At 44.6% G+C, this 23,301-nt stretch overlaps 1 protein-coding gene across 1 annotated transcript; it reads left to right on the top strand.

Annotated features, from left to right (window-relative positions):
* Positions 1 to 2,479: 2,479 nt before the first annotated feature.
* LOC142576360 (techylectin-5A-like) lies at positions 2,480 to 14,628 on the top strand. Its single transcript, XM_075686461.1, has 6 exons — positions 2,480 to 2,707; positions 5,825 to 6,026; positions 6,701 to 6,843; positions 7,529 to 7,634; positions 9,424 to 9,591; positions 13,811 to 14,628. The coding sequence occupies exons 2-6, from the start codon at positions 5,876 to 5,878 to the stop codon at positions 14,125 to 14,127; spliced, it is 885 nt and encodes a 294-aa protein (XP_075542576.1). The 5' UTR covers positions 2,480 to 2,707; positions 5,825 to 5,875; the 3' UTR covers positions 14,128 to 14,628.
* Positions 14,629 to 23,301: the final 8,673 nt, after the last annotated feature.

Below are 23,301 nucleotides of genomic sequence, written 5' to 3' on the forward strand. Positions count from 1 at the left end.
ATATATATATGACCGGGGTTATGACCGAAGTCTTTTAATTACTAACACAGAATTTTTAAAGTTGGGCTGTTTAATATATCATAAATCTAGTCAGTGAGCTTGATCACTCCAAGCGACGGACATTAGTGCACGAGAAAGCAGAATGCATAATGAGATAATTAGAAAAAGAAACCACTTATGACCCTTCGAACTAATTGCGATCAATACATACGGTACATATTCGAATACACGAACTTGAAGCCGAGAGTTCACAAGGCATACCTACTTGAAACGATTTTCGAGGCTACAAAATGACGCACCGGGCGATGTTGGCTATTCCTCTCAAACATACATCGAGAGAATTATGACATCGTTTATTCAAGATCACACATTTCTGTCTATTTACAACACCCATTTCTTTTTCTCGTAAGCCGCATTCCCATCGCTTTTCTGGTAAGCTTATGTCCGTTAATGGCAATCAGATTCATTTGGCGCTGCCTGTTACATGGCTTCCTTCTTGCGTTCCCCCATTTCTTTGTTTTATTGGCTTCTTTGTAACGTATCTAAAAAGTACTTTTGATTGAAAATAGAGTACGAAAGGCTACCCTTAAGGGTCGTTCAATATATGAACATAAAAAATTAAATAATGTCATCGGGATAAACAGATATCTCAATACAATTCAATCCTGCTGTTTCACCTGCTAGAACCACGACCTTATTACAGCTCACGCTGTATTCGGGGACTCCGAACTGTTTTTGATCAGATGTAGTTCTTCAATGCGACATTGAAAGCACGTGTATGGTCACTGCGAGGGCGAAGCTTCTCTAGTTTTTTATTAAGTAGTTGAAGTAATTTACAAAGCTGAATACTTTAACCACTAAAGCAATGTCTGCGCAGGACTGCACCACTGTTTCATCCTGCATGCATTCTCACTTTTACGACAGATCTTTGAATCATGCGCCATCAGAAATGCATTCGCTTCATCTCTGACTTGTTTGGTGCACCATGCAGTAGTGTCACGACAAAGAAAGCGTTGTGTTGTGTCGTTGAGTGCAATAAGGGCAGCAAGAAACAATGTGGACAGGACAGACGCTTACCTACACAACATGATGCCCGAACTGGCGAAGAAGTCAACGTTTCTAAAGAAAGCATTGGCGCATTTGGGTAATACGCATACCACTTCAAGCCAAGGCATTACATGAGAAGTCCCATCTTTATTTTGAGATAAAAACAAACTGAAAATAAGTTAATTCGGGAAGTAACAATAACTTTCCCTAAGTGGGGATATTGTGTATCGCACAGTTGAGACCTTGTGGAAAGTCCACGGTGCAATCATTATCTGTTCGGATAAGTAGACAATAAAGTAGCCTACACTTGTTGGTTTCGCGAATTTTATGTTAAAGCCATGTAATGACAACCAACATTTTATGAACAAGGTATTAGTGTCATTGAAGATGACATTCAATGCACTATGTGTCTTTATTTTAGAATTCGAGGGAGGTCGTTGTATCCTTCACACAAGCAATAACGATACCGCTCGAGACGGGACGAATATTACGCAAAATGTCATGCAAAAGTAAAGGATCAATTTAGTTGAGGTGGCGATGTGTACTCAGTTCCCAAGTACGTAATTAATATGCGTGTCAGCCAAGATCATCTAAAGCTTCAGAGATATAGAAAGAAAGAGATAAGCGGAAGGGGGTTGCACAAGAAGCAGGGAGTTTAAGCGGACGCACTTCGAAATTTTCAAGAACCCGGGCTGCTCGTCAGCAAACCACACGGAAGTGCGAATACTGAAACAGATATGTCTCTTAAAATTCATATGTTTATGTCATATTAGCGTCCATAACCTAACAGAAATAGCGAAGGCACTGTACTGACTATAATTTTGCCAGTCCAGTTAAAGTTAGCGGCATCGTTCGTCCGTAATCATATGTCTCTGAACTTTCCGTGGAATAACACCTTTAAATACTCGACGGGGTGCCGTGAGTTGTATATCTATTTGAGAGATTAGATCCGAATTTAACACATTTTAGTACATGCTTATTGACAACCCCGGTACACTTTCGCTCAAACAATATATCCGTTGAGGACGAGCCATCTGTGGCCTCCGTGGTATTTCCTTGAAGCGTACAGTCTGCGAAAACTTTCCTTCCTTTACCACCAAAGATACCACGTAGCCGCTCAAATTTGCTGCCGCCCTCTTCCGCCGCTGCGTTCTGTCTAGGGACGCGCGCAAGACACTCCGCTTGCGGCCTTAACGACCTCTGCTTTCCACGTAACCCCGCAATCTGCCGGCCTTTCCACGGTCGTCCGACGTCTGCGGGGCCATTGCGACCCCTCGGCGAAACCCCCGGGGGGCGCCGCGCTCCGGCGGCCGATGCCCGCGTGTTGTGCGGATGCGCGTCGGCAGGGCGATTGGCGAGAGGATGAACGCCTGAGTGTACTTTTTGCCTCCTCTTCTCCCCCTCAATTTTGCAACGCGAATGCGCGTGTGTGTCTGCTTGCGGTTAGTGGCGGGCTGGTTTTCCGCGAATGCGAGCGCGCGCCTCGCGCCGGGCAAGAGTACTGCACGCGCTTTTGAAGGGCAGCGCTCGCTTTTGGCGGGAAAGGCGTTCGCACGTGCCGGATAACGCTCGCGACCGAAGCGGTCTGCAGCGGCCTCGGAACATCAAATTCCAAGTCGGGTGTGTTGGCGCGGGCTCAAGCTTCTTCCATTTGTCTCGGGTAAGCCTTTCTGTTTTTTTCATTGCGGTCTCGTAATTACGAAAAAGAAGAGAAAACTGACGGAAGAAGAGTACTATTTACAATAAGTGCGCATTTGCATTCTCGATGCCTTATAACGTGTTCTTCTGTATAATTATACTTTTTGATATATTTACTTTCTCGTTTGTTTTCTCTTACCAATGCGCTGATTTGTTTTTCTGCTACTATTTTTTTATTTTGCTGCTTTAACCCTCGTTTTGCTCAGATTTTTTTCTTCCTTTTAGAACCGAGGGTCCCGTTGCAGTCATTGACTTGGGGCCCTCGTCTTCATACTATTTGTTACCTACTCATCGTTATTGAAGGGAGAATAAGCTGAATTGAACTGGAGTCAACTGTCTCGCTGGAAAGGAAGTGCATGGTGGAAGGCTTGAAAACCCCTGTTGTCAATATTATACACCAATTCCTTCTTAACTTGGCCTTCAGACCAAGGACCTTTATCTAAGCGGCATGGTTTCTTAGGAAACTAAAATCATTTGAGACAAATCTGTGAGCAGAGACGGAACATTGAGTGAAAAGGAAAAAAAATGACTGTTTAAATAACAGTGCAAATTATAGAACACGTAAACGCTTCTAATAAATTTATAATTACCGTGCCCCAGCACAGGAGTTATAGGTGCTTGTGTATACTAAGTAATTCACCTAAACGACACATTAAAGCACATACCAAGTTACGAGAACATTTCTCTAAGTGTGTCCTGCATGTGAAGCTGCACCTCGGGCGCCTCACTACTATATAAGTGTGGTCGCCAGCAAGCATGCTTGTATAGACATGAATTAAACTTGAGAACAAACACGAAGACCACGTTAGCTCTTCCAAGGTACTGTATACGAATATATTTTCCGTTTTGGAGCTAACAAAAAGGAGGCAATTTCTCACTGTTTAATAGGCAAAATACCACGGTAGATTAGCGAATGACATTGTCGCAGTTGTTAATTTGGAGTGTCGACCTGGTTTGTTTTTGTCAGTAAAACGGCATGTGAGAGAATAAACAAGAAGACCGTAATATTCTTTCTTTATTTTCTTTGATCGACGACTCCTATATGCGTTGACCCCATATAAACGCACGCGCTTCAGGGAAGATGTTTAAATTTAAATTTCCACTCTTGTCCCATCCTATGTGATAACGGTATCAGAATATGGGCTGCTTTTCTGTAATGACGATATTGTCACGCGGCTACATTACGTGTGGCAAGTATTAGGCTCAGAAAGCAGCTGTCGCTGGTCAAGCGAAAATTAGTTATCTGATTGTCGAAGGGCATGCAGACAGGTGCCGGCATACTAGCACTTTTATTGTCAAATTATAAAATTTTTAAGCTTACACGACGTGTTTACCTTGTTTATTCACATGCTCATGTACACCACGTTTGCGTCCGCAGCTCGGCGGTTCCCTCGCAGAGCTGTTCAAATACTGGGAAAACATAAAAAGCAAGACATCATTTTTTTTAAAATAAGGTAGTTGTCGCCCGACAAGCTTGCTCCTTGGAGGCATTGTTAATGAGGAACAAATATTGTCTCCTCGGCAGCTACCGCAGAGTGGCATAAACGCCGCAGCAGTAGAAGAATTGCAACGTGTACTAAACTGTAGAAGAGTGGAATAAAGTGCAACGTCGTGCGAGAAATGACAACACAATGCCACTGCATGTTAAAGAGAGATTGGCAGCCAGCTTGCTTGATTACATTTATCAGGACCAATTGGTCACAAGCCACTCGAATCACAAGAATGGATTTTCGGCATGCGTAAAAATGAATTCGAGTGCAAACAAACAGACATTCTGAAGTCGTAAGCGACAGCATGTGCGAAGGTTAGAATGAGCGCTCTCCACTAGAATTGCCCCGAGGGGCTGACAATTGAAGGGTGTCAAAGAAACATGAGCAGGAAATAAGGACCGTAAAATAAAAATCCCATGTAAATCTTAAGAAACAGCATTCATTTTAGGTATAAAGATTCGGGGAAAAGCGGGTGCGGCTGATATTCGTGTTGAGAATGAGAAAGAAATAGAGTTTCGGCGGCCATGAATTCGGGATGGATGTTATGTTGTGGTTTTTTAATGTAGAGAGAGAGAGAGAGAAATATATTTAATTAAAGACTCATAAGTCTTCCAGCGTGTGCATAGTCGTGTCTATGCTAATCTGTGTGGAAAATGGATTAGGAATTCAAAGGCTCAAAGCCAGAGAGAGAGACAGAGGGCAGAAGCAAATAAAAGCGTGTAAAAATATGGACTTGATATATACCTAGAAAATTATGTTCACTGAGAGACATTATAAATTATGGCAATGAGAGAATGCAGTACGGTGGTTCTAAAGTGTATATACAGCATTTCATAAAGCTTGTCAAGCAAGCTTCTGGAAATGCACCGAAGATTAGGTAAACTTGTTTTGTCGTCGAGTATCGTAACAGAATGGGCACCAGAGGAAAGGGACACGCAGGGGAGTTCACGGCAATGTTTCATGACGGTAGTTTGATGAGATTAGGAAATTCGCGGGAATGACTTGAAGTCGACAGACACAAGACGGGACTAATCGGAGGTTGCTACTGTGACCTTCATCCTACGGTGGACATAAATCATGATGATAATTATGTTGATGATTCTCAAGTTGCTTAGCGCCCACTTAACTTTGTGTGCTGAGTTGCCAGCTCCAGAAAGTCTGATTTTCTTTGCCGCATCACGCAGTATATTTCTTTTATTACGTGAAAAATAACAGCTAAGTCCATTCAATATGCGCTGGTATTCTTTGTTCTTCTTAGTCACGGGCATATGCTTGAATTTACTTGTAGCATTCATAAAACGCAGCATCAGCGATTGACAATTTTCCTTGCGATGCGCAATACACTACCTTGTTATCGAAGTGATTGTACACACAATTCTTGGCCCATCCGCTAATGACCTTCTTGTGGCGACATTTGTATCGGCGAGGATATTGCCGATTCCAAAATTTTGTCATTAGGGCAGTGCCGGTGTCGCTTCTCTAGCATTGCCTAGGCATACTTAAGCTGCTATTATGAGCAATTGCCAGCTTCATTTGTATGTTCGTTATGTCGGCTTTATATTGTTATTGTGATTTACACTGCTTTACAGGGCCGAACGAGTTAACGATTTCCGATTTCCGGACGCAAAGGTTTAGCAGCAATGAACTGGAAATTTTTGTGCCTTGCCTTCTCTTCCGTCTACGTGGTTTTATGCGCCACGCGTGCATCAGACGCTGCTACGTTGCCGTCTTCGATTGTGCAAGCAGAGGAGCGTGTCAACGAGCTCGTCAAGATTCTCTCCGACATCAAAAGTAAGGATGCGCTCGTTTCATCTTGCACAGCATACTCCGCGAATATGGACGCTACCTTCATGTGAGAAGCATCGAGCGTAATTCATGCACTAGCTTTAACACTCACACAATGGTGCAGCACAAGTACATGACAAAGCGATACTTATAGGGTTGAGGCTCCAGGATCTCCCATGAGTAAAACAAACAGTTCTGATTATGTTTCTTCCTTACCTGTCATTCTGGCTATAGTGGCGTTTGGCATTGGGCTTGTAAGCCCGACGTCGCGAGTTTGGTCCGCGACCCCTAAGTGTGTACACATTTTGATGGCGGCGAAATCAAAAGCATTAGTTTACCATTCAAAGAGTGAACATTAAAGAACTCTACACTGCAAAAATGTTTACACCATTGAATGTGTTTTCTTGTCACACTGGTAACCCCCTTACCGTTAGGGCCTTACAAAAATTTATAGAGGACGACAACGAAGCTCTAGACTGACTTGCGAAAAAAAAAGACGTAGTTGAAAAGTGTGCAATCATTCTGACAGCCTTGAGCCGACAGAAATATCCAACAAGAGAATTTTATATGGAGCGATATGAAACTCTGCTTACTTGGCACAAAAGACAAATTTTGGCATCAGCCCACAACTTCCGTGCCACGTCTTGGTTTGTCAGCTTCTTTATTGACTCTCTTCGCAGAAAGCATACGGCCACAGAATTGCGCCGACCACCTGCACGGGGGTCAGACGACGACTGGTCTCTACAACGTCTTCCTTCGTGCGGATGACATCACAGGGAAGGTGGTTTACTGTGACATGGATACAGACGGAGGAGGTTGGACGGTGGGTGCGCGGCAATTTATTTTCTCTTGTGGGAGAATGCTGCTTTAAGTTAAAATATTAAAACAGAACGCTGTTTTTTAAATTTATGACGCATACCTTGGCTATGTTTAGCCGCCAAGTGGTTCATTTAACAGTTTCACGTGGGCCTGAATTTCTCTCAAATTTTTATGCCTTTTGCTCATTCTCGGCATCGTAACAATTTCTCTGAAATTCGAATATTCGCGCTCTTCCAGCAGAAATATGGGTGAAGCAGTCTTTATCATGCCGAAAGAGTGGAAATGCAAAGGTGATTTCAATTAGGTGCACTCACGTGTCCGAACCTATGGACCGTGAAGAGAATAAGCACCGCATTCATCATACTGTCATTTTCATGCTCTACAGTTTTATGACTCTGTAGGAATAGATCGGTATAGTCAGCCATTAACTAAGTATGCTTGAGGTTTTATTGAGTATGTATATTTTTTTTTATTTTATGGTATTTGGTGGGCGAGTTAAACTGAACGAACAAGGATAAAATACAGATCTCCGGTTGATGTCTTCTTTCCGTTTCTTGAGCAATGTTCAAAAAGTCGTCACTTCCTGTTAGCAGCGATTTTTTTTTCACATTATACCGTGATTAAGCAAAAATAAGACAGTTATATAATAGCAGCACTTCTATTTTCTGCTAACTTTGCACGTTACGCAGGTGATACAGCGGCGCGGGCAATTCGGGAACGGCGCCTACTACTTCTATCGAAACTGGACGGAATACGCCACAGGCTTTGGTGATCCAACTAAAGAATACTGGATCGGTAAGGACGCACAAGTGTTGACTACGCCGCATGTGTTGGAAATAGTCTCATTTATTTATTTTGTATGGTATATTTCTCCTTATTATTACCATATCTCCTTCATTGTGTACAACTGATCCATTCGGTAATATTTACTATATTCTTCTTTATCACAAGCTCTAGACATAAAACATGTATTGATGGGTTAATTTAAGCTGACGGAGGGGTTTTTAGCTAGGATTGCTAACTCTCGAGTGGATGAAAACGCCGTGACGTGGAGGGAAGGGGGAGGGGGGCTAGCGACAACCGACTCTTTGTCTACCAGGAGCTGTCAGTGTGTAATCCCAACAAATATGAGTATTTTTAGTCAAACCGCGCCGTGATTTACAATAAGAAAGGTAGAGATATAGGTGTCTCGCTACCACCACTAACAAAACGGATAGAAGTACAGTGGACCGTGGAAGTATAGATCACGAGCAGTTCCACAACAAAAACCAAACCACTTTATGTTTCTGACAATGTAACAGAACACAAAAAAGAAGAACGGGCGAGCGAGCTCTCATAACTACAAAAAAAAAAAGGAAATCTGGTTTAAATAATGTTATCCAGACAAAAAAAAGCTAAAGTCAGGGCGGTTGCCCCTTTTGACAAGGTCAAATCGGTAGAATGCACATACGGTCAAGTTTCGGGACGGTCCTGCTAAATTCGGGACGTTTGCCAACCTTATTCTGATCGTCTTTTACAATATGGCTGCCCATGTTGCACGTATTGGCCCTGGTAATCATGGCCACAAAATTAGTTAGTCGGCACTGCGGAGGCATGTGGTCCCATTTAGAGAAACAAGCAACGCACATTATGATGGCCATGGGGACAAATTATGATCCAGTTGGAAAGGGAACATTAGGGAATCAACATCATCACGCTTCTCGGTCAACTTGGTCTCTTCATGGCGAGTAAAGAACGCAGGCAAAAAAAAAATGTACCTCACCTTCCTTGACGAACATGTGCTAAGTAGCGATATTCACGCAATACACAAGTCTCAGATAACAGATATTTATTAGCATATGTAAGGGAAGGACGAAGAAAAGACGTAGACGTAAAAGATGCACACAGTCACTGTCGCCAAATGCGTGAGCTGCAGAGCGAAACAAGCAGAATCTTACTTCGTTAGTATAACTGCAGTATCAGCCAGTAAACATATTTTCTATTGTTGAAGACTGAAAATGAAAGTAAGAGTTGAACCGTGCTAAGCATTACGAAAAATAAATTCTTTGAAAACACATGATCTTAGAGTTAGGCAAGACACCGTGAAAGCCACGGAGAAGAGAGCGAACAGCAAAAGCAGTCGCGACCAACTGCTGTGTTTCAGGAGAAAGGAAAATAATCATTCATAGTCTGGGCATGCGCTGTTCTCTGTCCTGTCAGGTTTGTCGGCGCTACTTTAATTTATTTGGCATCATGACCCGACTTATCCAACAGCACGTCTCCATACAACATGTTTTATCCGTACGTAAAATTTGCAGCACACTTTGCTGAACCACTGCATCCACCTTTGGCTCACTATTAATTTGGCACGCTATTTCAGTATTATAAATGAAGCCCAGAGCGTTCCTTTGGTAACACCCATAAAAAAAGGCAACACAGTTTTCTGTTGTGTATTGCAGTTAGCCCTTCCGTGTTGTTGTTCTATTTATTATATTTTTCTACAAAAGCGACTAGAACAACGACACGATCCGTGTTCTCTGCAAAGACGACATCGCTTACACAGGCACTGAAGTAACATTTTAATTTTCCACATTCTCATTAACAGGCAACAAGGCGCTGCACTCTCTGACATCCGATTTCGACGACATGGAACTGAGGGTCGTCCTGAGGAACGATACGGGCGAAAGCGTTTCGATCGAATACGACAGTTTTGAGGTCGGTTCGGAGGAGGAGCACTTCAAGCTGGAGTTGGGAAACCTCCTCGGTCCACCTGGTACGTATAACAATCTATGTAGAGCAGGCAGTTCTAGTATAAGGACAGTGTTGCGTAGCGTTGTTCCGTATACATGTGTAAAACTGATTTTTAACTTATCCATAGAAATTGTCATGAAACGCCCCTAGCTAAAGATGCAAAACTGCTTAGGGACAAGACCATTAGGCTGATGTATAAATTCATTACCATGACCACAATTTAAAGGCATGCATGAAACTTTTATACGAACAATATATACTCAGTAACCTATACATATGCCTTTCTAGTGGTACATTCGCGTACATACCTTTCTTATGGGCTGCCACCTTCTTGAGGTGTTCCAATTAATCACATTCCGAGAATATATATATATGAAAGTTACAAGGGTTTCTGATTTAGGGTCATTGCTTCTTATTTAAACATATATATGCTAGTTTCAACGAATAACTATTGGTCAGCTACATTTGAGCATCAAAGTTAAAAAGCTACAAGTTATGGCAGCCTCTGAGAACCAACCCTCACAAATTCTGACAGCGAATATAACTTCTAGACTAGCAGCCAGCAATTTATTGCTATGACGGGAAAGCTCGACCCTTAACCTCTGTAACGACCTTATTTCTGAGGAATGTAGTGAGACATAACTATATCTGGACCAAGGGCCGAAATAATGTGCTGTTGCAGAGATCGAACAATGGGCTATACAGGGTGTTTTTTTTATAGAAAATACAGAGTTTCTATATAAACGCTATCAGAACATCGAACGTGTCGTTTTCGCAGACGTGTTCCCAATTGAGGCGGACATACTTTGCCGCTTATAGCGCCTGCTTCATAAGGCTACTTAAAAAATAATAACAAAATGCATCAATTACTTCTTTTAGTGCTTTAGGGGCAGTTTAAATGGTGATCTCGAAGGCTGTCGTACGTAAATGCGTCCTCATTTTTTTTTCAAAACCTTGAAATGCTCACCAAGTTCGAAATATTTATTATCGAACTTCAGCGTTAAAACCATGCGATCTCAAAACTGAGCGCCACATGTGGGCTGATAAGTTCGGCCCCGCTATCATATCACACTGCACCCCTCCGTGACGGCAAGCGCGAGGAAGATGGGAACCGAGCGTCTGGGTCAGTCGTGGCAGCTACTGATTACGGCACGCTTTGCATGCGAAGCACGTTCGGGTGCGTGTCGGTTCATGACTAGCCGCGGCATGCAATCATTCAAACTTCGCTCCCGCACTTCCTTAGGGCGCGCTGCCGTCTGACGCGCAGTGGGGGGTGCTCCATCTCGACATTGCCTGGATTGAGCTTTGGACTTTTCACCACGAATATCTCGAATTAGGTGCTATTTTCAAGCTACATGATATAGGTGTGCGTGAAAATGTCACAGCCTCTAAATCTCTTGTCTGACATCTGCGCCCAAGGCTCTTATGAAAACTTAGTTAACTAGCGTTTGTTAATTAATCTTCTGAAGCGCACGTAATCAGCGGCAAAGTATAGAAGTCTCGTCTAGAAACTGGAATGCAAGAACGCCACGTTCGCTGTACTTACTACTTCTTTTATGTGAGAAAATCTGTATTATTAAAAAAATACCCATCATAACGGATCTACGCGCTGAAAAATAGCATGTTGACATAATGGCCTGGAACGAAGTTGCTGCGTACGCGAGAGGTGCATTTTGCATATTACAGCACCGCGGTTTCGCAGCGTTGAAGGCGCAAACAATGTATGTTAGGAACGTAATAACAGTGCGGCTTATTTGTTTCTTTCTTTTTCTTTCGGGGGGGGAGGGGGGTGAACCAAGCAAATTGAGCATTCGACATATTTTTTCACCCTTGAAAATAAGAGTCACACACTAACTACAACTGAACATATCTCTGTTCGCATATGTGGTGGAGGTCATTTCTCTTAATCAGGAAAAATTACACAGGTGAATGTAATTTGTACCTTTGTATGGCCAGCAATCTACGCTGACTGCACACTGTGATTGTAAGAAAGTAGAACAGGGTCTGCTACCACGAGAGGTGGCCAGCAGCGCACCATAAGCGCTGGATACTACACAAACATATGAGGAATGATCCTATGTGCACAGCCACCTCCACTGCCATGACAGATGAGCTGGTTAACGGCAGTGTTTTCTAAGCAATTACGCAACGAAACAACAAGCGACACCCATGTATTCCTAATGTAACAAATACTCTCCCTCAAGCGCATAATTGCTTTAATAAGCGCTTTAAGTTTCCAGAAACGTTCAGGCCGTTCGGCTATTCGCCTGGATGGAAAATCATGGTCACTGCCTTCTCTATATATTCTTTATTTCTAAATCTTTTGTAGCTTGATTATTTAATAGAGAATCGTAGAGGATACATTTGTGGAAAATTAGATTATGTAGCCTTTGCTTTGCCACAATATGCCAATATGCAGCGTACTTGCGCCATGCTGCACACTCCCTCTTCCTTCGCCTCTCCCCCCCTCCTACAGACATGGCGTAATTGCACGGCAACAGTATAAAGTGACTAGGCTTCGCGCTAAAATGGATTTCAATTCCCTCGCTTACGATATACGGATGAACAAAAACGTGTGTTTCATAGAAGCTTCATAAATCTCCCACTGCCTGTTCTCCTAGCTGCAGTTAGATATGATGAAGGCACACTATCGATATGATAAGAATGATTAGGCAGACTCAACATGCAAGTTGCAATCTACATCAAGTTGAGTTTTGGTTAAAGGAGTAAGTAGGGGCGCTGTAACCTAAAGCCAGTCCAAACTTTGCTATTCCAGTTCTGAAATCAGCTCTTCACGATTGGCGGAAAATATTTTGGGCCACCCCCACTTCACCTGTCTGTCACGCGATGTCACGAAAAGCACGGAAACGCCTCATCTGAAATGTTGCATGCGCACTGATTATGCATCGTTAGGCCGAACGAAAGAGACATTACTATTTCTGATTTGACGCTTTTTTTGCCATTAGCCATCTGCTACTGTTCAAAAGTTTCGGACGGCGCCCACTTCGCCTTTCTAACACGCACGCCACAAAACCGCGATAGCTCGACACGTCATAGCGACGTCCACAAATTAAAGATGCTATATTATGCTGAAAAAAATTATTTTTCTGCTGTAGAGCCGGAGACTGCCCCGTTCCGAACGGAATAGAAAATGGCGGCCCACCGATCACTCAGACACCGTTGCTCGCCCCTGCCGGAGAGCATGGATTTATTTGCGTATAATAAAACTTCTTGCATGGCCGTGTAACGTTATCGAGCCCTTTCAGGAGGTATATTGCATCGTTCTGGCAACTCTTCTTTGCTGAGGATCCGCTTTAGCGGCATTTTTAACTGTCCGTTGCACGCAGCCGCGATTTTAGACAGGCCACCGCAAGCTAAAGCAAGGTGTAGCGGATAAATGGCAGACGCAGGTACCACCCTCTTCATCCGGTTGTCTATTTTCGCTGTGCTGGCTCAGCCCCATAGAAACTCTCTCCACTTGAGTGGGCTCTTCACCTCTTGTCAGCCAACTAGATAAGAAAAACCGCTCAATGCAAACAAATGTTAATCTCCACAGAGAAGAGTGCGTTTCATTGGGCTGTTAAGACAAAGCTGCGAGTCACTACTCGGTGCTTGCGTAAGGCAGTTACGTAAGTTTGACGTCAGGAGATTGGAATAAAAACAGATTGGAATGGTTTTACATTATAGGGTTCCAGGTGTTGTACAACACGTTTCGATGAGTGAACTTGTGTTTATATTTTGCTTTATGCAATATGTAACGCCAAGCGAGGCTTTTTTTCTGATCCACTAGGCCAATCACAAACTGAGCCGGAAGGTAACCTCCAAATAAGGCATGCTATATAATTAATTGCATTGCATACAGTTGTGTTTATTTTTCATGCTACGCCACATGGAATGCGTAAAAATAAAAGAAGAACCTGAATGTTATGCACTATTTTATATTGAAGTCCATGTGATCTGCAGATGCTTTTGTGTTGGCATAATATCTAAGTTTATTAAGTGGTTTACTGTTTTAAAACGCACTACAAAGGTGTGCTAGACTCACTGTACTGCCGGTCTTGGAGCATTGCTCTTGGGTATGACATGCGGTAAAACTACGCGAAATTGCAAGGAGGTGGGACAAAAAAATAAAGCTACGCTTTGGAAAAATCTTAAATCTCAAGGTTACCATTTACTGGCAACGCAGCTTTCTCCCAAGCTGAGCGCGTCAGTTTACAACAATATTACGTTGGAACACGCAGGCTGGGACTCTCTCAGGGACGGCCACAACTGCGCTTTCACAACTTTCGACCAGGACCACGACAACGCGCCGGACAACTGCGCCATAACATTCCGCGGCGCATGGTGGTACAACAAGTGCCACGCGGCCAACCTCAACGGGCTCAACATGAACGGCTGGCACGAGAGCTTCGCCGATGGCATCGAGTGGAGTCAACGTGGAACTCCCGGTCATCTGTACCACTACTCGTACCCGAGCGTCACTATGATGGTACGCCCCGCCGGAACGCAAATACAGAGGCGAACCAACGTGCTTGAGAGAGATGAGGGAGACGTTTAGCCTGTGTGGTTGGCAGAAATTTCGGATTCCCGCGGACGCGTCTGCCAGCCAGCTGGACTCGTCGAGCTAGTAGACCGACATAGCTGAGCAATGTTTACGCTCCACTCCGCTTAGGCTTTGCCATATCAGGCGCTGCTGATGCTGTTTTTTGAGAGCATGTCTAGTTATACCCGGGAGGAATATCTCGGACGCCTACCTCATCTACCTTTCCCCTATGCCCCTTCCCCTTTTCCATTTCATCCATATGACTTCCGTGAAGGAGCGATCACATTCCAAAAGAAAAGAATTTTGACAACCACCACCATCCGGCGGTAGAGATAAGCACGCTCGTTTAGGCGCCGCTCGGAGGCGGCTCTCAAAAGTTCAGAGCTGGAAGACCAGCACTAGGCCGTCCGGCAAGCCGAAGATGCCGCCCGAGTCTAAGGACTTCGAGCCGCCACCTCAGGCCATAACTGCAAAAACTGCCAGTCCATTCTTACTAATAAAGTTTTTCTTCTTTTTCACGTTTTCTATGACCGCAGACTCGAGCTTCGCTTCACGTTTTGTTTCTCGGAAACTGGAGCTGTGCAATGCAAGCTTGGTTGCAAAACAACAAGGAAACCAAGTTGATATTCGGGGAAAAAAATCAGTTTTGTTCGGAATATTGATGCATCTTTAACGTGTACACCCCATGTTGAGGCGTTAAAATCTCGCGGTTTTGTGACGTGAGCGTGACAGATAGGCGAAGTGGGCGCAGCCCGCATACTTTTCTCCCATAGCAGGAGGAGGAAGCAGGGACAGACGGAAAGACAGGTAGGTTTGACCAATAGCAGAGGGATAATGGCGAAAAGACGCCGAATCAGAAATACTTATTTTTCATCTGTTGAATGCATTCATGCCTAATCAGTGTGTACACGTCATATCAGATGGAGAGCTACCACGGTTTTCCTGACGTCGCGGGACAGAGAAGTGAAGTTGGGGTGGGTTGAACATTTCCTGACCAGTTGTGGAGGATTGGTTGCAGATTTGGAGTAGAAAAGTTTGGAATAGCTTTATGTTATAGCACCCAAGAATCGAGATTTGTTGAGACGTTTGGTTCCCAGTAGCTATGCCAGTAGTTGTGATTCGGTGCGCGTTTGTTCGCTTGCCCTGCCATGGTTCTGCTTGAATAGCGAGAGCACTAAAACCAACTGCGCAGTTTGACGTGTGATCTGGTGTTGGGCCACCAGGTTGGCTTCAAACGCGCTGCGGTATGCTCCCCCCCCCGCCTATCTTTTTCTTACCTCGATGCAAAGTGAAGTCTCTCGAGGCACGTTCGTGGCGTGGCATCGCAGCCAATGGGAATTTAGGTGCCGTATTACTGCTACAAGCACTGGCTTATTCGCTCAATAAACCATTAGACTGTTTCGCATCAAAGCAATTCATAATATCACGTTCGATTAGAAACGAAATTATGGGTACCGTTCTGTTTGAACATCACTCGTTCGAAGCAGTGTGCGCCTATTGCAGTTTTTTTTTATGTTGACAATTGACATTATTTGTAGGGATGCAATGAGGATGTTGTAAGAAAGAGCCAAACAACATGTGAAAGGGCCGTAAAGCAAAGACCGGGAAGAGACCGTGGTTTCGCTTGGATGTTCACTGTGCCGAGGCCAAATTAAACGAACCGAGATGAAATCCCACGTGTGAAGGACAGCTGCAGCACGAAGGACAATGAACAGGTTTCAAGTAGCTGCCATATGCCAGTGCTACTCTGTTTTCAGACTACTATAGGGAAGTGTGCAGGCTCACCAGACCTAATGTAGAGCCCGTTTCTTTAAAACAGTCATTGTAGTTCGTAATTTACTGTTCCCAACTGTTGTGCGAAAGAATAAAGTATACTAAGATAACTGAGATCCTACACACCATTGCATAGCAGTGTTGGCCCGCTGATGAGGAAAAGAACAAAACCAAATCTATCTCCCTGGTACCCGCCGTGGCGGCCTAGCGACTGTGGCTTTGCGCTGTAGTGCCCGAGGCTCCCGGATCAAATCCCAGCCGCAGCGGCTGCATTACGATTGGGGCGCAAAGCAAAAGCACCCGTGTACCGTGCATTGGGTGCTGGTTAATGAAACTGAGGTAGTCGAAATTAATCTGGCGTACCCCATTACGGCGTGCTTCATAACCATTTTTTGACTGTGACATGTGGAAACCAGGAATGTATTGTTTTGATTTGTTTTTCTTATTGGTCTGTTCCTAAGACGCAAAACAGGGGTTGTTTATCTATGCACAGCTATGCTATTGTAACGCGGCGGCGTAGGAGCATAGAATAAAAAATTGCAACTTTAGGGTGGGGATACTGCACTTTCCAAAGTGGTACGAAAATAAGAAGCGGTAGCGCATGCAACTTACCGGGGTGGTGCTGCTCAAACCGGAAGCGTAAATGCAAGCATAATTTTGTGCAATATCCAACATGGACGCTTTCTACCGGTATAGCTTACGCTGGTACGCGCCGTGCTCGCTCTGCTGGCTGTGCGGCATGCCTCATGGCCTGGGCTGCCAAGTAGCATGTGCGTTCTAATTGCGAGGAAACGAAAGGGACTCTGACGCCCGTACAAACATGCCACAAGTGAGTGAACAGGACGTGCGACTGCATTGGCTGAAGAAAAGCAGTGCACCTTCTCGTACAAAAGCACAAACAAAATGTCAATGTACGCTGTCAATACGCTGAAACAATGTCAATACGCTGAAATATGTCAATACGCTGAAACAATCTACGCGAGCTCGTAAACTGCTCACTTTCGTCGTTGCACACGTCGGTATGGTAACAAGCGAGAACCAGTGGCGCGAGTAGATTGGACAGTGTCTCGCCTGTTTGAACCAACAGTCGTCGTTGAAGATAACTTGCATTGCGTAGCAACGGGGTGACGCGGCATCTGCTGCCGCACCCAACAGAGCAACAGAGACTACCCGACATTCTAGCATTACCTCCTTTCCAACCTGCACGTTTCCTTTTGTTCCTTCGGAGCCGCTAATGCGTCGCACACACTTGGTGGGCCACTTGCTCTCAAGTGGTCAAGTGCTCTCAAGTGGTATGTACGTGGTCGGTTTTGTGGGAATCACCATTCCGCAGCCGCTTTTGCGGGCCTTACCACCCATGTAGCTGTCAAGTTCATACACTTCGGTTTCGACAGTAAGCTTGTATGCTAGTCCCCGTTCACGCCAAGTCACGACTGAGGAAGGCTACAAGCACTCTTTGCTCATGGCTACAGCGAGAAAGCACGAACACAGAGCACTAATCACGGTGCGTGTAAACAGGGAGTTTATGTCGCTGTGCGGACTGCAGGAGCAGGTGCATACCTCGAGAGACCGTTGCCCAATGCAACAGACCATGCCGCCACATACGAGCAGCGTAACGCGGCGACCACAGCCAAATACGACCGCAGCAAAACCAGATTCTGCAATCAATCACTTCAGTATATCTTGCGCAAAAGCCCAGGCTATCAAGCAAGTAGTGGAATCCTCAATTAGACCAGAAATTAAATATGGGAATGAGAAACTTTACACTCAAGAAAGAAAACACTCTACTCTACAAGCAATGAAGGCCAAAAACATTAAGAAAAGTCAAATGCTACATAGCACACGGTGCAAAGGTCAATGTAACACACATGCTGATGCCACATCAGTTAATTCAGGAGAGGTATTGCAGATGAGAACGTACACAAGAAAATACTGATAGACATATATTACGCTGCTAGACATTGACCGGTATGAAGTACGAGCAACGAATTCGTTGACCTTTATATTTGGATGAGGAAGATGAATCTAATATTCCTAAAAAGAGTGTGGAATGAAAAATATTTCACTCGTATCGAAAAATTTATACTCGGCACAAATTGACGTTGACACGATCAGGAAGCTAATTATGGAAGGGCAAACCGACGGAAATATTTTAGTCAGCGTCGTCCGTGCTTCTTCTTGGGCTGCAGGTGCTTCTGAATGTGAAAAAATTTCGTTAGTTGAGGCACCTCGATGACTCGCCAATATTCGTGCTGCTGGAATGATGGCTGCGCTCTTTCCAGTCTTGAGACAGTCCTCCGTAGACCTGATATCTCATGCGAATACTTCTGGAGCAGCTTCTTTGTACGTGGTGCAAAGTCTTACGAATTCGTGTCCAGCCCTTTCTAGTTGTATATGGGGGCTCCTGTGATGAGGAACAAGATATGCTCGTTGCACGCCCTGTTGGAGCAGAACACTAGCACATGAGATACTATACAGATTAGCCAAACTCATGTAGTCTTTTCTTTTATGTTTGAACCAATTAACACGACCCGTAAATATACACAATCATTCATATCATCTGCTGCAAACAAGTGACAGTTATCTCAATACTAGCAAGGCAACACAGCATATATCAAGCAAAATTATTTATGAACTCGCTGTTTACCTTGGAGCCGCAAAAATCCACAGAATGTGCTTGTTGTAGCAGGCAGTGGCTCAGTGTGTGGATCAGTGTGTGGTGTGTGTTGCTTTAACAGAAATTTTGACTGCATAAAAAATTGAAAAGAAGCACAATTTTGCAACGCGATAATGCAAAAAGCTGTGAAATTTATATTGTAATGGTTTGTCATTGCAAAACACATAGACGTTTACAATGTTTGTTGTAGGGTGTTTAAGCAGCTTGTTAATTAAATAATTATTGCAACTTTCCATCAAAATGATGTCGATCTAACTATACAATACTCTCAACAGCTTAGGTATTATTAGGCTCACAAATGAGATCATTTTTGCTCTCACTTATACATTAGAAGAGAGCACTCTGCCGGTTCCACAAGCAAATGCATGAAGAAGACGAAGCTACTAGAAATTATGCATTCTTTTTCTGCAGGAATGTGATGCACCGCTTCACTACTGCAAAAATAAATGTCTTAATAACTAAACTGAACAGCAAGAACATTTGGAACCAACAAGCAAGAAATATGGGTAAATCACCATGAGTGCAACTGATCAATACATTTAATTCAGAACTTTTACTTTGATTTTCGAAAGGCTGATTCGGTTTCTGTGGATAAAAGTTGGCGGCAGACTCGGAAAAGCATATATATCTATAGTGACGAGTTGACTCAGCCGCCCATCGCCACGGCTACGATATGGAAGATGTGATACGCACTCCAATATAGCTCTCTTTCGTGATTACGTGCACAAGGGCGGCGTCTCAACAAAAGGTTTATTTCGGAAACAGCAACGGAGGGTCGTGGCTGTACATGTACAAAGCAGGATCTAGTTCGTCAACGTGTCCCCGCCTTAAAGTTAACAAGAAAAATTCAACGAGACGAACAATGTTAAAAAACGTAATCCAACGATTCAAGCAGCGATGTTAAACGAGTCACCGGTATTGCTGTCCAGCAGAAAAAAAAGTTGAAACCGGCGCCCGTTTCGATGAAGACGTGTTTTGCACGGTTGACGGCCGAAACTTAGCGTTTGGGTTTGTATCTCCGCTCACGAAAAACATCACTTCAACTTTAGTTAAATAACGCGAGCGAACAAGGTACAATAAACTGGTTTGAGCACAAAGAAAACACCAAGCAATAAATGCGTGCCTGCGGTGCACGCTAATATAAAGATTTGAATCCAGGCCAGAGGTCACGTTGGTGGTCGATGATGCTGAGCAGTGTCTTGCGTTTATATATTTTCATACTTTCAAGGCCCAGGGGCATTAGAGAGAGGAGTGGTGATTATTACAAACAAATTCGTTAAGAATATTCTTGAAGTTTGGGGCGTCAGATATGGCAGTGATGGAGGCAGGGAGGTGGTTCCAGTCATTCGTCGTTTATAATGAAGAAAAAAACAAAGTACCGAAGAGTGCCATGTGATATTTAAGAATTCCATAGGAGTAAGAACCTTGTACCACTTGTACAATGTTATATATATATATATAGTTCTATACATATGTGTACAGAATAAAGGATCAGTGGTGTTGGGCTGCTGAGAACGAGGTCGCGGGATCGAATCCCGGCCATGGCGGCCGCATTTCAATGGGGCGAAATGCGAAAACACCCGTGTACTTAGATTTAGGTGCACTTTAAAGAACCCCAGGTAATCGAAATTTCCGGAGTCCCCCACTGCGGCGTGCCTCATAATCAGAAAGTGGTTTTGGCACGTAAAACCCCATAATTTAATTTTTTAATAAAGGATCAGGTATGACGGATACAAGGATGTGATTGATGCGGTGCCACCCAAATTGATGTCAGTTGTATTTTATCTAGGCATCGCTAAAGGTGTTCAGAATATTAGACATACTATCTCGTGTACAATCATTTGGTACTGTAGACCTGGTAAGTTATGTGTTTTATATCTATTCAAATAGGGCTTGCTGTTATTTTTTTGTGTCAAGCGCAATAAAAGATTAGATGTAATTCAAGGCTTCAAGTGCCTGGTAAGCTTTTCTTTCTGCACTTAATAATCGTAACAGATGATGGAAGCACATCAGTAACCAGGCTCTGAAATTGTGCAAAGGTGATTTTCGTATCGTATTTGGAAAGTACAGGCTTGCTGTTCATCTTTTGCTACTTTCGTGCGCTACGAAAACACCGCCGTTATGTTCCTGCTTACATCACAAGGAAAGTGTTGTCAAGGTCGGAGGGAAGTGTGCCCTTGATTTCTCAATTTTAAGTTCTGCTCCCAGCTGCTGCAGCTTAACCTAACAAAAGTCATGCAATGACCAAGCAGTGTCATCAAAAGTTTACGGGAAGACCATGTAGCGACCGTCCGTAACTTCCTTGTCCCCGCCATGGGGGTCATTGCCCCTTGCTCCGGAAATTCGGACTTCCTCTCTCCAACCTCCTTCCGGAAGTTGCGCGATATTCTGGGGCGCATAAATTTTCGCAGGCCCTTCATACCATTCTGTGCGCATGTTCTTCAGACGCTTACCGACCTGCTGCGCTGCGACTCCAAAGAAAAGAAAAACAGAAACGCCTACCCTCCACTGGTCCTCGGAACACGAACACATCTTCCAGGAAGCCTAAACGCGGTTGGCGACTGCAGTGTTGCTGATTCATCCGTTGTGGCCGCGCCAACTCTCCTTATGGTAGACGCGTCGACCACGGCAGTGGGTGCCGTACTCTAGCTGGACGATGACACAGACTGAAGGCTGCTTGGCTTCTCAAAGTGCCTACAATCTACAGAAGCTCACTACAGAACCTTCGGGAGGAAGATAGAAGTTGGCCATATAGTGCGCTGTCAAGGATTTCCGTTTTTTTTTTTCTTGAAGGCTGTAATTTTTACATTCTGGCAGATCACAAGCCGCTAAACTTCGTTTTCAAGAAGAACAGTTCCTCCTACTCAAAACGTAAGCTTAGGCATCTTTCCTATATCCCCGAATTTTCTACGGGCTTCCGCCATATATCTGGGACCGAAAATCAGACAGCTGACGCACTTTCGCGAATAGCTGCTGTGCCACTTCATTTGGGCCTAGTTGGTACATGAACTTACCGTTACAGCGCAAACACCTAAGACGATCCACAAAAAGAAAGACACGAAAGCGCGAGTGTTTGTCGTGTCTTTCTTTTTGTGGATCGTCTTACGTGTATGCGCTGTGACGTTAAGTTCAGAACTGTGCCTGCTGGCCCTGTGGATTTCGAAGCTCCAGCCACCGCCCAGCAAAACGACCACGAGCTGCAGCAATTGCGGCAGAAAGGGTCGTCGCTCCAGCTTGTGGGGGTGCCGCCTTCTCACATGGCAACATTGGTCCTGTACGAAGCATCTGAGGCAGCTCCTCGCCCATTCATGCCCCATTACTCTCAGCGGCCAAGATTGGATTGAGTGCACGCTTTCAGCCATTCCGGCACTAAAGCGACACAGCGGCTTATCACAAACCGCTTTGTCTGGCCAGACGAAGCGGTGTGTGGCACTTGTGTTCAACGATGCAGCCATTTTGACCACCAAAGAGGCGTTTTTATCCCGTACATTTAGGCTTGGTGGGGCCTCTTTCACCCTGCCAAGGTTTCAGGCCCCTCCTCACGCGTGTCAACCGGCAATCAAGGTGGCCGGATGCAACGCCTCTACAAGACATCACGGCCGACAGAGTGGTGGAAGCATTTCTTGCTAGGTGGGTTTGGCGGTACGGTTGCCCTTTGCGTATAACTACTGACCGAGGTCGACAATTCTAAAGCCCGTTTTTTTTTCTGCCCGGGCGAGACTGCTCGGCACGTGCCTTCATAACGCCACGGCTTACCACCCACAGAGCAATGACATGGTCGAGCGTCTCCTCCGACAACACAAGGCGTCATTGACCAACGCTCGACAGACAGCGCTGGGAGGAAAGGCTACCCATAGTACTTCTGGGGCTGCGAACAAGAATCAACGATGACCTCGGAGTCACGGCAGGCGAGATGCTCTATGCGTCGGCAATCCGCGTTCCAGGCCAGTTTTTCGGCACCTAGCAAGGCACTCCACCAGCAGCCGCGAAGCACTGGCTCGACTAGCTTCGAGCTATACCACCACGTATCGCCCGTGGGCAGCCTGTGTTCAGTTCCCCGACAATTTACGCAACCACGCACGTCTTTCTGCGACGTGACTCTATTAATCCACCATTGACTCCTTCCTATGAAGGTCGCTTTCGTGTGGTTTGGCGTTACGCGGAAACCTTGAAGATTGAAGTTCGCTGCAAAGAGAGACAGTGTAGTGCTACCACGTGAAAAAAGCCTATCTTAACATTAACACTTCATTCCTTCCGCCGTTCATAGCTAAGCCTTCGGCATTCTAAGAGGGGGGGGGGGGGGAAGTAGCCCTTGTAGCGACCGTCCATCACTTCGTTGTCCCCGCCATGGAGGTCATTTCCCCCTGCTTTTTTCTTGGAGCAGAAGAGAGGCTGCCCGACTGGATTGCCAGCACTGTCACTCGGTAAACCTGCTTTTACTTTTAAATAAAGCCAGTCGACTCTCTCTTCTCAAGGTTTCAAAACGTGTATTCCCTGCCTTCACCAAACCGAGCTTCGAACCACACGTGGCCTATAATTGCTTCCTGTTTCATTTTTGGCCATTGGAACGAATTAGTTACGCTATCTATATAAACAATACTATAAATTCGTACATTCGTAAATTCGTACATATACTATGCAATGAGCTGGTATAACTGAGTATATATTGGCTGCTTCGTAAATTGGGCGTTATGAACACGTTTGTTGGACAGTTTGCTTACGGTGTTCTACAATTCAGC

The sequence above is a fragment of the Dermacentor variabilis genome, chromosome 3 (genome assembly GCF_050947875.1).
Source record: "Dermacentor variabilis isolate Ectoservices chromosome 3, ASM5094787v1, whole genome shotgun sequence".
Lineage (NCBI taxonomy): Eukaryota > Metazoa > Arthropoda > Arachnida > Ixodida > Ixodidae > Dermacentor > Dermacentor variabilis.